Here is a 17,056-nt window from a genome sequence, read left to right as displayed (position 1 = left end):
CGGATCCGACCTTAACACAAACCCAAAGCGTTTTGGTCTAATTACAATAACACTGCACTTAAATTTAGAGAAGAACTTGTTCACAGTGGTTTTCTATAAATTCTATATTTTAGCTACATGTTGAGTTTTGTCGGCGGTCTGAAGCTTTTCAGTACATGGAACATCTTATAAATATATTCTAACGGCTGCTGCTCTACCAGTGCTCCTTGAGGCCGAGAAAATAAGACTCTTTAGAAAACATATATACTTGAAAATCACAACAATAAAAGTTGAAAGAAAATGTTGTCAAACTGTTGGCGACAGATACAACTTGTGTCTATTTTGCCAACTTTCTCAACAACTTCTTGTAGTCCACTTACTCAGTCGCATTTCACTTTGAACGTTTGTCAAACATTAGGGGTTGATTATTAAAAAAACCGAGTAAAGACAATGTTTAACAAAACCACGTTCTAAGCCATTTTCAATTTTGCCAACAGTCATATCTAAACATTAGCGAGTTTACGCAGCAGGACGGCAGTTGTGGTGGGACGGCAAATTGTCCTTGTGTGACCAACGTGACGGCCAAGTTTTCATGACTCTAGATTGTAACATTCCTACCGCGCGTGATTTTCAGGTTGTCAAAGATGAGAGAACACCATTGTTAGTCAAAAATCGCCTAAAAATATAAAGGTACTAAGATGGTCACACAACGATATTTCATCGTCCCCTTCCCTCGGTCGTCCTGTTGCGTAAGCTCACTGTTGTCTATTGTCAACGGTAACAAGAAGGCTTGCATCCCAGACTAGTAAACTATTTATCTACTTAAAATAAACCACTTATAACCAGATTTGGAGGTCCACTGATTGTCTTAAGCCGCGGCTAAGTTAGACTCTGTTTAAATAACTGGCCATACTTTTTCTTACTTCAAACACCATCCAGAAGGGAAAGAACTGCCGTCAAACTCGGATTAAAGCAATAAATGCTTCTTTTTAGATCAAATCGGATTATAACCAATTTCTCTCAAATAACCAATACTTTGCTAGCTAGTGTATAATACAATATTGCTTTTCAGTGAAAGCTATGAGATATGAAAATAACACATTTTTATCTGAAAGGAGTACAAGCTCCACCCCCCCCCCCCCCCCTCCCCCCTTCCAAGTACTAGCTGTTCCTCTCAGGCTATGTTGGGGACAAAGTTGCGATCTCACAGGGGTTGCCTTAAAAAGGCGTTCGTCTTAAAGAAATGACCGACGCAGGGCGATGTCTTTTTCCTGCCTTTAAAGTATCCAGCTTAGAGAGGTGTCCCCCTTTTACTAATAAATACAAAATTATCCAGTCGAGAACGGTGTCAACCTTTCACGAGTAAGAGGAATCAAGCTTAGATAGTTGTTCGTTAAGAGGAAGCTTGCAGTTCAGCTTTTAGTTTATGAAATCTGTCCTTTACAAAGTTGTAAAAGTCATATTCCAATTCCAGACGTTTCTTCATGATCTCTTCCACTTGTAGAGAAGGTCCTTTCTTATTCATCGTCTTGGTTGTATTTATTTTAGTTTGAAGCTCATTCCCTACAAAGAAAAGTAAACTCTGTTGTCATATGATTAATATTTGGAACACGCATTTTGAAGAAAGCACAGCAAATATTAGATTGTACATCATGCAAGTGTGAAGTCAATACGGCTTTTCAGTAAGGGAAGTGGTACTCGAACAGGACTCACCAAACCCCAAAATAGATGGTTTTCTCTGCCTGCACTCCTCTACCTCAACCTCAAAAGATGGTGTCTATATTGCATGGCCACCCCTCTATCCAGCAGCGAAAAAATGACAATGAGATTCAAACCTCACTTTTCTTGTTTATCTTGCAATGCTGACTCTTGCTGGCCGAATATTTCTGCGCGGTCAACTCAATTTTTTAATGCCAATAAAATTATGTCGGTAATGTTCATGAGACAGGTGGTGTCTTCGATAACCCCCCTACCTCAGACAAGGTGGGTCCTCTTCGAACAAACTTGTTGGGAACAATTCCCTTAGACAATAGACCCTTCTTCAAAATGGCGGCAACAGATTTGAATGAGTTAAAATTGAACTAAATGAAACACTGATACAAGCACTGGATGAGCACCTTTACTTTAGTAACCTTGCAAAGTTTCAGCATATTAGGTGTTGTAATCCATCAAATATTTTCGCTCGCGCGCGATTGGTCTAAACGCCTCACGTGACCGAATATACCCCAGCTAAATCTGGGGAATATCCGATGATATTCCCAAAGTGATATTCCCCAAATTCAAAAGCTTCAAGGCGCGTCAAGTTTACAATTAAAATTAATGTCAAGATGGGGGAACGGTTTGCTTTTGTGACAGAAGGAAAGATAAACCTGCTGGTCGATAAAGCAGTATCAGAAAACAACATACGCTCTAAACATTTTTGACGGTAAACTGTTCTTAAACGAAATGTTCAAGTACTCAAGCTCATTGCTACATGTTGCGAAAAATATTTGAAGGATAATAACCACAATAGCCTCCATTTGGCTCTAAAAATATGCTCAGATATTTGTCCTTGGACATCATCTGCTCCTCGAAGCTTAGAGTTTTCCTCGAGCTTCGCTCTCGGAAAACTGTTCGCTTCTCGGAACAGATAATGTCCGCGGACAAATATCTAAGCATATTTTCGCACCAAATGGAGGCTATTGTTTATTTATATCAGCTTGGGAAATGTAAGATGAAATTTGATAAATTCACAGACGTTTTTTCGTACAAACGTCTCTAACTTATTTGAACTTAATTTTCGACCTCCATTTTGGAGAAGGGTCTATAAGACACACTTTGACAGGGCTTAATAATCTCTCTGATCGTGTTTGGTGATAAGGAGTATTGAGCAAGCTATCGAACGCAATTAATCAATGAAATGCCATCTCAGTTATGCACACAACCTTTACCTAAGACCTTGGGTGATAATTGCCACGAATAAATTCATAAAGCAAATTTTGGTTGGGGTCCAATTCTGAACTAAACAACAACAATCAACGACAACAACAACAATAAAAATCATCTAACCTGGTGCTTTGTACATATTCAGAACACCTTTAAAAAATTCAGGGAGGAGGTTTTCGAGAACGAAAAGAAAATCGTCCATCTCTTCAGTCACCCCAACTACCAAGTAGTTTTTAATGACGTTTATCTTGGCTTGTCTTAGAGCTAATAGTGAGCCACTCCTGTAGGAAAACACAAAAATGTTTACAAAATATGCAGTGTAATTCTTGCCATAGTGGTTTTTCATGAGAACGCAGAGAGCCAACAGGGAGCAAGAAGTAACCGATTTGGATATACGGAAACCCTAGAAGGTGACCAATCAGAAAGCCGTATTCAGCACACGTGTCAAAACGAACCAATCAGATTACCACCATATCACGTGTACTGAACACGGCTTTCTGATTGGTCATCTTCTAGGGTTTCCGTATATTCAGATCGGTTACTATAGACCCTCATCACTCGGCGGCCATGCTGAGTCTCGGGCGGGGAATAAAAGCTTTGTTATCGCACGGCAAGTCTTGGCCAGACGAGAATTCAGTGCGAGGCTTGCCGAGCCACAACAAAGCTTTTTATTCTCCTGAGACTCAACATGGCCGCCGTGTGATAAAGGTCTATTGGAGGAGACAGAAATAAAGAAAATTAGGAAGAGGAAATAGTAACATGAAGAAAAGCAATAAAATCAAACTGTATACTTACGTGCAAAAGGCCTCTTGTCCGCAGAAGTACGGAACAATGTAGAAAATTCTCCGATCACTGCATTCTGGCATGTTTTTGAGGACACACTCATCGAATGTCTAATAATAATACAGCAAACAAGAAGAAAATCTAAGCAGGCAATACTTTTTTTTTTACAACATTTTTACATTTTTGACAACGTTCTGACGGTACCCTTCCATCTTGCCAAGAAAAGTTCCACGTTGCTTTCCGACAAATGAGTGTTCAAGTTTCAAGTTTTATTAAGTTTTTTCAAACGTTACTTACAAATGAACACCGCCTGCAAATAGCGAGCTAATCTAGGCAGGCGATGTTAAGGACATACATAAACGAATTACTATTTGAAGGCGTTAAAAAAGTCAGTTTTGAATACATTATTTGTCAAAAGAGTAAAAAGTAATGTAAAGTGAAGAAAAAAATTATGATGTATGATTGAATTATAATTAAGATGACTTTCTTATTTCAGAAATAAGAGCGCTAATGTCAGCATAACTTTCCAGAGTTTCTAAAGTTTCAAAAAGTGATTAATGACTCAAACGAAAGGCGTCAGAAAGTTGTCAAAACGTTGTTACAAAATACGTTTTCAAGAAGTGATCAATTGTATAACACGCAACACGGTTATATACTTGAGAATATTTTCACCTTGTGTTATGAAGAATGCTATTTCTGACCGTGTGTCTAGCCTTGTACGGACTATGCATAACTCTGCCTTTCCTGCCTACCTCTTTCTTTGTAATTTCTAGCTCGTTCAACACAAACCTGATTTTTCGTTTCATCTGTGCCTTTAAAACCCCATGTTCTTTGGCCTTCCCTGTAATCTCCAAATCTACGGAAGTAATAGCCAGAGACGAGTCGAGCAAGTGGATCCCGGATGAGGTTAATGTAAATGGGTTGAACAGAGCCAAGCCTGAAGAGAAGGAATACAAGACGTGGGGATTGCGTCACTTATAGAACATGAAAAGTTGAAAATATTTCAATAGAATATAGCTTAATGAACTTAATAAAATCCAGAAACACATAAGAAAAATAATAAAAAGTAATCGATGCACTATTTGACTGGCTGATTCGATTTTTTCCCGCGAAAATCTCCGTTCTAAAAATAGCCCACCCGTGAATAGCCTGGGCCGAGCATCAACATGGAGACGCGCATTTCTTCTTATATGTTTCTGCAACTTGACAAAAATTTCCTTATAAAAATCTTCTCAGTTCAAAACCGCAGACGTTGTGCATGGCGGCCAAAGGCGGACTTTGGTGTGGTCCTTTGGTCCTTTTATAGTTTTTAGGTTTAGTGACCAGTGTTTGATGTATTACATCAAACACGAGAAAGCGTGTTTCATCAGATATCCAAACACTGAGAAGTAGGTTGAAAAAACGAGGCGCAGCCGAGTCATCGCAAACGCACTCCTAGTCGGTGCGTACAATGACTAAGTTTGTGGACTAAGAGGGGCTTTTTTTAAAGTACTTTACCTTTTAAAGTCGACAAAATGCAAATGATGATGATAAATGAATGGTGCTTCAAGGTGATCTATGAAATCCACAAATCCTATCTGTAAAAAAAATTATTTTCCACGCTTACTTCAAAGTTAGTATGTATGAACTGCATTCACTAAATTTAGTAATGCCAATGCTTCTCTCTTGAGTCGCCAAAGGGATTTAAAACCCTCAGAACAGTGTAATAATCTACCCTCTGTACTAAAGAGACACCTCCTGTAGCTGTAGAAGCGAGGGACCACACTACAATGGCACCCCTGACTCCCTAAAACAACTGCAGCTTATTTAAAGAACTGGATAGTCTAATTGCCCCCACAGGGTTTTGGCCCAGAGGCCAAAACCCGAGGAGGCACCCTAGGATTCCCCGCGTGTATACATATAAGGAATTTCAAAATGTAAGAAAGTAAGTACTGTAAGTAAATTTGTTAGTATGCGAAAAAAATATCGATTTGATCAAACTAGGCGCGCACGGTGGTCTCGGGTAATATTTCGGCAAGCGCGCAAGGTGCTGTCGGGTAGCTATCATTCTGCAACCACGAGGTCTTCGAGCAGCGTTTGACGGTCTTGCGAGCAAGAGTTTGCGTTTCGTCGTCCTCTAGCAGGATTTCGAGTTCTTCCTAGCAGTGTTTCAAGGTCTTACAACCACGAGTTCGCGTTTTGCCATTCTCTAACAGAGTGTCAAGGTCTTGCAACCACAAAGTGACGTTTCGCCATCTTCTGCATCTTTAGCAGCCTTTCAAACCACGAGTTCACATAATTATACATACAATACGTTGCTGTTTCACAAAACAAAACTGTATGACCGTAATAGATTTCAATGTCAAATTTACAGAGAAATATGCTAACCAGTTACATGGATGTTAACTTCAATAAATATTCAAACGTTTCTTTTTTAACATTCGTAGGCACAGTATTTATATCCAGTAAAAACCATATACAGGTGTTAAACAGGTGTTAAAGCGGGGGCAGCTCTAGTGGAAACTATTACAAGTTCTAAGTAGAAACCAAATACATAAGACTTAAGAATTATCTCAAGTTAACGTAGAGCAATCCTGATTCCTCCACGACCCTGCACTTCGATGTTGACTGTATGCAGCTACAAGCGTCCATTATGGCACAGGTTCTTTGATTACCACTCGTTCATTGATCGTTACACAAGTTCAGCAATTTACAGTCAAAGTGAAAGATTGTGCGCAAAAGCTGAGTTGCAGCCAAATGACCTGAAAGACTGTCTTAGAAGCCGGTGCGGTTGGTGGAAGAAGTTCCTAAACCTCCCACGTTCCTTACCTACGTCTAGTCTATAAATGCAACTAGGATTACAGCCTTAGATTTGCTACTCAAGGGCAGCTGTTCACCGACGTTTTTTATCACAATTTTTATTGCATCGCCCGTTCAAGTGTGGCAAAAGTACGATTTTTACAGCGCTCTGGTGATGAAGACAATTGATATTCAGCCCTTCCTTTCACTAAACGCAATAAACAATTTCCCTGATGCTAACTAATAATTATAACCTTACACCCCACTACAACATTTGGTAATTGTGTTTAATGAAATACCAAATCAGATTATCTTACCAAATTTAATGTGCCCTAGATTTCGACGCACTGGCTTCAACCAACTGAGTTATTTAGTCGTTTGTTTAATTCTAATTACCTGTTCACGAAGATTAATATGAAGAAACTGGCTTCTCGTAGAACCGATCACTTTGAAGTTATTTTGTTTTGCTAGTGCAACCATAAGCTGTATCATTGTGCGACTTCCACATTTCCCCACTCTATTGTAAATCACTCGTTTCTATTCGGGGAAGAAAAATATGGAAAATGTAATCAGACAATTTCCTACAAAAAGATTTAATGCTGAATGATCAACCAAAAGCTAAGCTATAGATAAGAAGATAAAGATGAAGTGTTAAGCGATGGCACTTAGAGCGGTTTCCAATTGAGTGTCGTAAAACCAAAACCAAAGTAATTACTGTGGCCAATCGCAACAGATGTAAACAACACAACGAGCCAATCAGAATTCGAGGCATATACATCTACCCGGCGCCAGGCGCGGGAAAACGCGTGCGGCCAAAACACGATTGGTTCTGGTTTGGCTTCCCATTGGTTGAGAAAGAGGCGCGAGTTTTGCCAACCAATCACAGAACGCAGTAATGCAAAACCAAAGCAAACGTGAAATTACTTTCGACACTCAATTGAAAACCGCTCTTATATCCGTGTGAAATGAGGCGAAAGAGGTGACGTGAGGAAATCCCAGACAAAAGATCTGACTACAAACTTTATGTGACATCAGCCATTCGCAACTGTTATAAGTACTCCTTTTTTGTACGCATTGTTAACAATTGGAACGAGTTACCTATAAAGGATGTTGTACACGCTGGTTTAATAACTTTATTTCGAAACTAACTAAAGATCATGTACACTACGGATTGTAAATAGTTCTAATTTTAAATGTTTGTGATTGTTTTCGATTTTAGATTTTAGAATGTTTATTTGGGGAAATTGTTTTTATATATGACTAACCTCACAATTTCCCCTTTCAGCAAGTGTTTTTATTTTGTTGACTCCGGAAAAAAAAACTCGTATCCCATCTTGACAATTCGTTGACCCCGAGATTTTTTTCTTGACCAAGTTTGCCAATTTTGAAATTTCACCAGCCCAGTCCGATAAAGTGATGGCGTTATTAACAAAAATATTAACTTGTTTCGGCGTGACAAGGAGTTTTCGTACGCTCTCGTTTAGCTTTCCACCTTATTAGCGAAAGAGGTGCACTCCATAGTACAGAGGTGTTTTTATGCAATTTATGTCTACAGTGCACGAACCATGTGAATCCCAAAAGAAAGTTGGGGTTAATCATGCACATTTCAGAGATAATTACTAATAATTCTAAAAAGCTTTAAAATACATAACAACATATGACATTCTTTCCCAAACTGAACCGTAATTATGACTGAAAAATATGTGGTTAACTACTTATGAAACTCCGGCTCCTTCGGTCTGTTATCCCCCACCCCCATCAAAAAAAAATTAACGAAGACCTACCCCCTTGATTGTTGAAGTCACAGGCACCGCATCTAGGAAGAGAAGTAAAAGTATCAAAGTTCAAATAAAAATAAAAATCTCTTAGAATGACAGGGGCATGATGAAGTTGGTCTTTGATAAAACTGTATTCAAGGTAAAATAAAATACATATTCTTTTACAGGGGCGTAGCCAGGATTCCTAGGAGGGGGGGTTCCAAATTGGTTCCAACGAAAACGGTTGGTCTAAAATCATTACATTACGTACGTACAAGACTTTGGCTTTTACGCTACGCAAACAGAAGACGCCTTGGTTACCGTTGAGCGAACGTGTTTATCACTTCCTCGATATTTATGTTCATCAATGCCAGCCCAGACTCTCGCTCGCTTGACATGGTCGACCTCAGGTATGTTTTTAACCTTCTTAATGTACTGAATGAGCGCTCACATTCAGCTGACGTTATCGGCAACGTGCACAAAATGCATATCGAGGTGTGGATGTTAGGAAAGAACTCTCAATCGCATGATGCGAGTGTCTGAACTGCACTGGTGGTAAGGTCGGCATCCTCAGTGCTGCACCACTTTCTCTTCCATCGCAGGAGCTCAACATCAACCGCATGAGGAGAAGGAAGGTCGTTCTCATAAACCTCCAGCGCTGCTTCAATGTCAGGATTTCTGTCTCCGACGGCTACCAGCTCATGAAGAAGATTAAAGAGGCTGCACAAGACAGCATCATTGGTAGGAAAACCACCAGCTCGAACAACACCAATGGATCGTCTACTAATTTCGCGGGCATTTCTGCTAGGCACACACGTGCATCTGGTTACACAGGAATCCCAACTCTGCTCATGTCTCCGAAAATGCAAGTGAAACGCAAATAGATACCACAATGACGTTCACTGTACTTATTGTAAAGATAGAACAAAACGAAGAATTTCAGGAATCGAGAGTCCATTACACTCTTGCTGGGATAAAATCACTGTTAAAAATAGGGGAACGGGGACTCCTTGACGCGAGAGGGGGGGTTCCGGAACCCCTGGAACCCTTCCCTAGCTACGCCCCTGTTTTAGTTGGATTGTCAGATAAGATCGTATCGATTTGTACGCCGGCAATTTCTAAATTATATATAATAAGCAAATTTTCCCCGTCGAGCGCTGAAAAACAGGGAAACGTGTTTAAAAGATAACAAGGATACTCTAATTACATGATATTTAGGCGATAGCCAACGCTTGTTATATTTAGAGGGAATTCTTTTATTCATAAAAAATGAACAGGAAGTTCACAGCAAGCCTACTACCGAAAAGGGCAGAACATTGTGATACTGAGCGGTAATTTCAGTCAATTTAGTGTAACGCAATGCGTGGCCTTGGATGGAAGAGTAAAGAGGGCGTAAATACATCCAGTGCTGATCCTTTTTTTAAACTTTCTAGATCCCTTGATTGAGGACGGTAACTTTCAACTCCAGTTAAATAAAACGGAATTTAAATAAGAACAAACCAGGAAGATAAATACACTTAAAATCTTCTATAGGTCTAAAGGACCATGCACCCTGAGAGGCTGGATAGGTCAGCGCTAGCTAAGGAAAGAGTCCTATTTTATCTTCGTCTGTCGATAGACGATACTGATTACTTGAAGCATGCGAAGGCCAAGACTGATAGAAATGGCTAAGGGGGTTAGGTGTTAGGTTCTAAAGAAACTGCGGTGCCGCGTCGGTAGGGAGTAGAAACAAAAGTTTGGTTTATCAACAGAGTTGATGACTGAAGGGCGATTCGCTCTGACGAAGGGTTAACGCTCCAAACGTCAGCACTCGAATCTCTTTACGGTGGTCAAATAAACTTATCAACTCTATTGAAAAAACTAAACATTCAAGACTGATGGAAGATGTCTCCAAGAGGGTGATTGCTCCAAAACGCTCAACTAAAAACTGTAGCGAGCTATTTTTCGAAAAGTTAACGTGTTCTTATGCCGATATTAAAATACGACATTGGACTCGTCAAACTGAACTGAACTGAACTGAACTGGAGTTTTTGCAACTTTAGCCAAAGGTTTTTCACAATGAAGAAGGCAAACAAGAACAGCTGTTTAAATTCCTAAGACTGTCACATCACGGAGATTTTTTTTTTATTAATTTTTGCTAGCAGCCAAGACTCTCAAGACTGTCATCACAGATGATTAGAAATGCTTATTTTCAATTTTTCTTCTTGATGCACGGACGACATCTTAAAGCGCATATCAGCCGTTTTTTGGTGAGTGTGGACAAATGGCACGTTTGAATGCGAGAACTGGAGTTGCCGATAACCAATTTTAATATATTCGATTCGACAATTGTTTTATTATTAAGCTAGTAAGTTTGTCAGTCTTGGTGAATAATGGAAATATTTATCATGTAACAAGCAAAAAACTGTCTCCGAGACTGGCCCGTATTGATTGATGGAAATGAAAAAAAATTCCAAATTTTTACAATTGCGACGTGACTAGATGAGAAAAGAACTGACTGGAGTAAAACAGCTCATAGTAAAGATTCTGAATCCGGAGGGAATAAAGTCGCCTTTAAGAGTAACAGATGCTAAGAGACACTCCGATTTTCTTGATTTTTTAACTTGAGTCCCGCGCTGTGGGCTTGATGGCCATGTACAACTGTGTTTGCATTCGCCTTCTCACTGTAAAATTCAGTGTTCAACTGAAAACTGATTCACTAATAAGATTTCACAAACGAGCATGGTAACTCAGATATATTGCACTGCGTTTCCCCTAAAAAAAGGATTTCTAAGATAAGGTACAAAAGTTTGGGTCTGAAGCAGTGCAATCTATATTTAAATTACTTGGAAATATTCAATTTACTTTTAAAACCACTATAAGTTGTTAATGCACTTTAAAGGAAAAGTGGATTTAGTTTGTTTTAGTTTGTTTACAAAATGGAATACCATTATCGGTTGTTTAGCGATAAAAAGGTTGACGAGGAATTTTTCATTGAGTCGCAAAGGCACATAATCTCAATTTATGAATGCAAGTGGAGTGATAGAGCTATCATCTTCCTTGATTTCCGACTGTGATCATTAAAACAGACTAACACATTGTTGTAATCTGATGATAAATGAAAGAAGGGTCAGTTAATTTGTAATTTTTACGAGAACGAGAAAAGAACAGTTTTCTGAACAGGCTGAACTACAACCACAGCTATTCTTAAAATGCGCAAAATGTTTATCCTTCTTAACTGTACTGTTGGTCCGATTCTTTTCGGTGGATAATCTGTTCGGATTTCGGAACGCCTGAAAATCGCGCGAGAAATTCCGATTTGATCTAAAGGTTTCTTCGACAAAATGCCAGGTAAGAATTTTGTAACACTGGAAAATTAATTCCTATTGCTTTTCGAGGGGCAAATAGCATTTTCATAAAGCCAAATATAACTCATAAATTCATAGCCTCGCAGTCCTCCTACGCAGACGTTGACGAACACAAACAGCACAGTGTGCGTAGGAGGCTGGTAAATTCGGGAAAACAATTCCGCTTCCTAAAACTTTCTGCGAGATAAATTTTCATCTAAAACATCCGAACAGATCATTCTGTATTAGCTGGCTAACACAAATATGCCTTAAAAAGACCAACAAATGATCTCCAGACACGGGAAACAACATTTGAAGTGTTTAAATTTTGCTTATGTCTGTTGGGTGCACTTTGTCGGTGATCCGTGCAGCAGCTCTTTTTGTTAAAAAGACGTAGGCAGACATGATTCAGGAGCACCCAATGGTTCCTTTCTGTGAATAACTGTTGAGAAAGCCTAAATGGCCTCAGAATTTCGGATTTAGTTGTCAAGATATTCAACAAGATGTCACCTCAAAATTTCGTGACACTGAAAAACTATTAATATGTCGTTAACATACAAAACAAGGTCAGTTGGAGCATTTTCGTTACGCCAACAAGAGCTCGTTAATTCGAGGAATAAGATTCCATTTCCTAAAAAGTTCTGCCACTTAAATTTCAGCTAAAACAATCCGAGCAGTCAAACTGAATTAGCTTACACAAAACGATCTTGGAACACATGTTCTCGTTGCCCCTGTTAATATTTCACCGGAAGTTAACTCATGCAACGTTGAGAAAGCGTATTAATTGACTGAATTTTTTTTCACTTTTAAAAGACTTACCTTGCCAGCTGTGAATTTGATAAAAGTGCCTTTCCTCGATTTGTGTGGTTCTTCTGGCTCGGGGAGCTTTGACTTGAAAAAGCAGCGACACAAAATATGTTGTACCTATGATCAAGACGGCCAACGACAGGAGAACAAATTTCAATCTCCGCATTGTCTGTATAAATTGCGATGACCAGGAATTGTGCTCGTCCTCTTAGCGGTTTTCGCGTTTTGTAATTACGGAAAATGCAAACGAAAGCAAACAAAAGGGCGAGCAATTATAGCCATTGATAAATCTGTAAATATAAAATACTCGATAGGACAAAATCGATTGGATAGAATTACCAGCCGCAAGCATTTGTCATCGTTTGTCATACCGCTGTACATGAATATTGAGAGTAGCCATGAATACGCTAGGAACCGGAATATTATTGTTGAAAAACACAATTTTTTTAAAATCAGTCTCGCTGATGTTTAAAGTAAAGGAAATTATAAGATCGTGAAATACATTATATCGAAGGAAAGAACGTCATCGTTTTCAGTTTTTAAACAGAACTTTTGTGCCTAGAGAGTTTGAGCGACATACAACAGATCCAATGCCTCCCACGCAAAGGGGCTCGGCACGCATGGAGAGGAACGCGTGACAAGGGTAGGAAGCTAATGTGGGGGGGGGGGGGGGAGAGGGTACTCCCTTATATGGGCTATATAGGTATGTGAAGCCCCAAATGGTATGGTTTTTCAGCCGCTTTGGTCATAAATAGGGTATCGATTTTTGCACTCTAGTCTTGAATTCGTTTTTTTAGAAGAAGCTACTTCTCCATCTGACGTGCCGCAAGGGCTTGTCACGCGCCTGGTCACGCACCGGACTCCAGGAGTTTTTGAACTGAAGTTGAACACACATTATAAACTGAAGAATATTTGGTCAGGTCATAAATAGGGTAGGGAAAATCGCAGATTTTGGTCATAAATAGGGTAAGGGTTTTGGGAAGCAGGCCGCACACCCCTACCTACTAAATGATTATCCTTTTATCTTTTTAGCAGAAGCTGACCAAGACCCATAGACCAACACCTAGAGAGCCCGCGGCAGAGTCCACTGCGGCTCCACCTTGCATGGAGGGATTTTCCGGGCTTCTTCACCGCTGCCTACAACTGACAAGGCGTACGCAGTCTTTACATCTGACGCACAGCGCACTTAGGTCACACTTGATGCGGCCTTAGGACGTGGTTCAGCCGTCTAAGCAAGATAATGTAGTGTAGAAGATCCCTTGCAAATGCGGAGAAACCCACATCGGCGAAACAGAGAGGTCTATGTAGAAAGAATCAAAGAACACGAGAGGGATAAACCACACGCCCGCACACAGACCTCCGCCGTTTCAGAGCACGCAGACAAGATTGGCCACTATCCGCACTGGAACGAGGTGAAGTTTATTGATCGAGACTAACATCGGTTTACACGCAGAGTCAAGGAAGCCATCCATATCAGGTTACACCCTAACAACATCAACAGGGACAACGGAACAGAAATTCCGGATGCCTATATACCAACGATCAAGAAACACAACAGGATACCAGAGCAAGTTACGAAGAAGGTAGCGAGGATTGATCCGCCAATTACAGCCAACCTTCGTGTACTGGAGCATGATCAGTCGACCTCATCGCTTGATGAATACCAGCAGTAAGCATTGGAAACGTCGCGACCGATCTACATCTTAAGCGACTACATCGTAACACAAACGAGTGATTATTATATTCTACTGCAACGATCAATGATCCATTTCACGATAAGAATGTTTACTTTGGGAATTCTAGTCAAAATTTTGAGAAACATATGAAGGAGAAAACAATGGCTCAGACCTAGTTAAGGACGTTTCCAAAGGTAAAAGATTTCGACACGTCAGTCAGCTATGTTGCCATTTTGAGGTTTGCTGACCCGTGTTTCTACTGAAATAGAGTTCGAGTTATCAGGGTAAATTTGTGCCAAGGGAAAGTAAAATTACACTCTTTTTTACAAGAATGTTGTTTTTCCGGCCCAGACTGAATATTCTTATTTTTTTGCCGATTTTAGTCTGACAATATTCTTGTATTATTCTTAATAAATTATAGCTTACGACGTTTCCATTTTAGAATGTATTGGAGTATCAATATCAAAGAAAGAATTTATCATGATACTTTTTGCAGTTTAGTTCATTTCTTTTGTGATGTGTAATATACGTATGTATTACATGTACCGTTCATCAAACTGTCTTTAGCATTGAACATTTGGCTATAGCTGGTGCAGGTTTTTTCGTTTTGTTGGCTAGTTTGCCGTTTAGAGAAAGGAACAATTTTATACGGTTAAGTTAAAAACATATAATTGTGTTGTGTTTACAGCTTTTCAACACAAATATATCCTTTTCAAAATCTCAGCCTCCGGTTTATTCTTAAAATATTCTTAAAATTTCGCACATTTTAGCCTCGATATTCTTATAAAACATATTCGCATAAAAAAGAGTGTTGTTCGAGTTTACTGATAGTAAATGACTGAAAATATGGGATCTAATCCAGGGGAAATCGGACTGAGTTTGTTCGTGTTAGCATGGTGCCACCAATATGCTTGAACGGGCCTTACCGGAAACAATATTTCTTTGGGCGATTTTATAAAAGATATTAAGCGTATGAGAAAAAATGAGTTATTTCAATTTTATTTATTACTGACTACCAGTATTTTTAGTATTATTGTTAATGAAACTAACCCAGACATCTTGAATATCTAATATTAACTATGTTGAACATTCTAAAAGTGTATGTATTTCCGCACATTAATTTTTTTAATTTCATATCCATGAAAATTATTAGTGCATTAGTGCAATACAAATCAATATGAGACTGCCCTTGTTTACCACACAATAACACCCTCGGCATCAGACAGTTCGACGTTGCTCTCACCACGTTGCTCTCAACACGTCTTTAGCATTATTAAATATTAAAATTTTCCTCTCTCGTATTTCTTTGGCTTTCATCGTTTGCGCTTTTACAAAATTGTACATTAATTATCCTTATCGAATCGCAAATTGTTTCCAGATAGGATTCCAGCTTTCACATACTTAAGGTAATATCTTGGTTTATCATCTATTTTGATACGTAAAAAATATAATATCTCGAGGGTCTTAATATTGTTGCACCATTTTAAGCCAAGAGGTGTCTCTGTGTTTTGTTGGTCTGCAATCCGTATAGCTTCAGTTTTAGGATTTTTGACCTTCAGGCCAGAGAAGGTTTCGAACTCGTTTTCACACCGAGTGAAAAAACAATTGAGCACACTCAAGATTTGGCACAAACACATTGATATCAGATCGGCATATCGCGCTGTTCTAAACTCTTCCTGTCCTGTTTTAGGGCCTTGAAAATCAGGAAGATTTCAAACCGAAATGATATCGGAACACAGGAGATGATATTTGAAGTGCTTTGCTTTGTCTGTGATATTTCCGTTGGGCTCCCTGTGTCGGTGATCCGTAGAGCAACTCGTTTTGTTAAAATGACATGGCCAGACATAATTCAGTCCTTTCGTTAAATATCTGCTCAGATTTCGGTTTTAGTTAAGAAATTCGCCAAGATGCCACCTCAAAATTTCGTGACAAGAGCTCGTAAATTCAAGGAATAAGATTCCATTTCCTAAAAAATTCTGCCACTTCAATTTTCAGCTAAACAATCCAAACAGATCAAACTGAATTAGCTTACACAAAACGATCTGGGAACACATGTTCTGGTTGCCACTGTTAATATTTCACCGGAAATTAACTCATGCAACGTTGAGAAAGCATAATGACTGAACTTCACTTTGTTTAAAGACTTACCTTGCCAGCTTTCGATTTGATAAGACTGTATCTCCTCGATTATTGTAGTTTTTCTGGCTCTGGGAGACTTGACTTGAAAATACAGAAAATATGTTGTAACTACGCAGACTATGGTGACGACGGAAAACACCAGGAGAACAAATTTCAATCTCCGCATTGTCTGTATGAATTGCGATGACCAGGAATTGTGCTCGTCCTCTTAGCGGTTTTCGCGTTTGAAAATTACGGAAAATGCAAAAGAAGCAACTAAAGGGTGAGCAATTATAGCCACTGATGAATCTATAAATATAAAATGTTAGATAGAACAAAATCGATTGGATAAAATTACCAGCCCAATCTCGTTCTCCTTGACCAGCGATCGGAAAACGAGCATGCGCAGTAAGGAACGAAGACTCGAGGTATTTATCAGCTGCTGAAAACATTTGTCATCGCTTGTCACACCGCTGTACTTAAATATTGAGGGTAGTGACGTTGAACATTTTTACCAGCCTTCTTTACTTGATTCAAACTAACGATACGGACGGTCTCTGTTTCTTTTATCAAATTGAAGACCGCCAGCAGTCACTTCCTTCTCTTAATTTCCGTAGCGCGCGATTGATCTACATTCCTTCCTCGTCCACTTTTCTAATCTGCATAATTTTACCGTCAGTTTGCGCGTATGATTTAAGGAGAAAAATACGGCTGAACGCAGTCTACTCAAATTGCCGACCTCATAGATTTTGCAATGAGATCCGCATACTTCCAGCATTAGGAGTTTGAATGTGAAAGTAAGTGCTGGCATTAAAATTGGAATACAATCTGTACAATAGTGACAATACAATATGAAATGAGGAAAAGCCCGCGAGAAATGAAAGATAAATAAACAATAGCCTCCATT

The 17,056-nt window shown here is 39.3% G+C and overlaps 1 protein-coding gene across 2 annotated transcripts; it reads right to left on the bottom strand.

Annotated features, from left to right (window-relative positions):
* Positions 1–291: 291 nt before the first annotated feature.
* On the bottom strand, positions 292–16,490 carry LOC146474398 (uronyl 2-sulfotransferase-like). Of its 2 annotated transcripts, XM_085116988.1 has the most exons (9): positions 16,180–16,490; positions 8,250–8,281; positions 6,862–7,002; positions 5,185–5,264; positions 4,477–4,624; positions 3,700–3,797; positions 3,028–3,185; positions 1,324–1,542; positions 292–1,293 (listed from the first exon to the last, which is right to left on the bottom strand). In XM_085116988.1, exons 1-8 carry the CDS (start codon positions 16,334–16,336, stop codon positions 1,373–1,375), a joined length of 984 nt encoding a protein of 327 aa, XP_084973114.1. In that variant the 5' UTR covers positions 16,337–16,490; the 3' UTR covers positions 292–1,293; positions 1,324–1,372. The 2 variants fall into 2 exon arrangements, with proteins under 2 accessions (XP_084973114.1, XP_084973116.1); XM_085116990.1 differs by lacking the exon at positions 16,180–16,490 and adding an exon at positions 12,368–12,714 and having other exon boundaries at positions 292–1,542.
* Positions 16,491–17,056: the final 566 nt, after the last annotated feature.

The sequence above is a fragment of the Pavona decussata genome, unplaced genomic scaffold (assembly GCF_977016875.1).
Source record: "Pavona decussata unplaced genomic scaffold, jaPavDecu1.1 SCAFFOLD_89, whole genome shotgun sequence".
Classification (NCBI taxonomy): domain Eukaryota; kingdom Metazoa; phylum Cnidaria; class Anthozoa; order Scleractinia; family Agariciidae; genus Pavona; species Pavona decussata.
Note: the sequence above shows the minus strand (reverse complement) of the source record. Positions and strands in the feature narration are given on the sequence as shown.

What these genes read in the sequence shown, in the direction of transcription:
- LOC146474398 (XM_085116988.1), bottom strand. Translation starts at nt 16,336, where the DNA reads ATGCGGAGATTGAAATTTGTTCTCCTGGTGTTTTCCGTCGTCACCATA. An exon ending in ATATTAATCTTCGTGAACAG is followed by an intron (nt 5,265 to 6,861) that starts GTAATTAGAATT and finishes TTTTTTTTACAG; the next exon opens with ATAGGATTTGTGGATTTCAT. An exon ending in GGACAAGAGGCCTTTTGCAC is followed by an intron (nt 3,186 to 3,699) that starts GTAAGTATACAG and finishes GTTTTCCTACAG; the next exon opens with GAGTGGCTCACTATTAGCTC.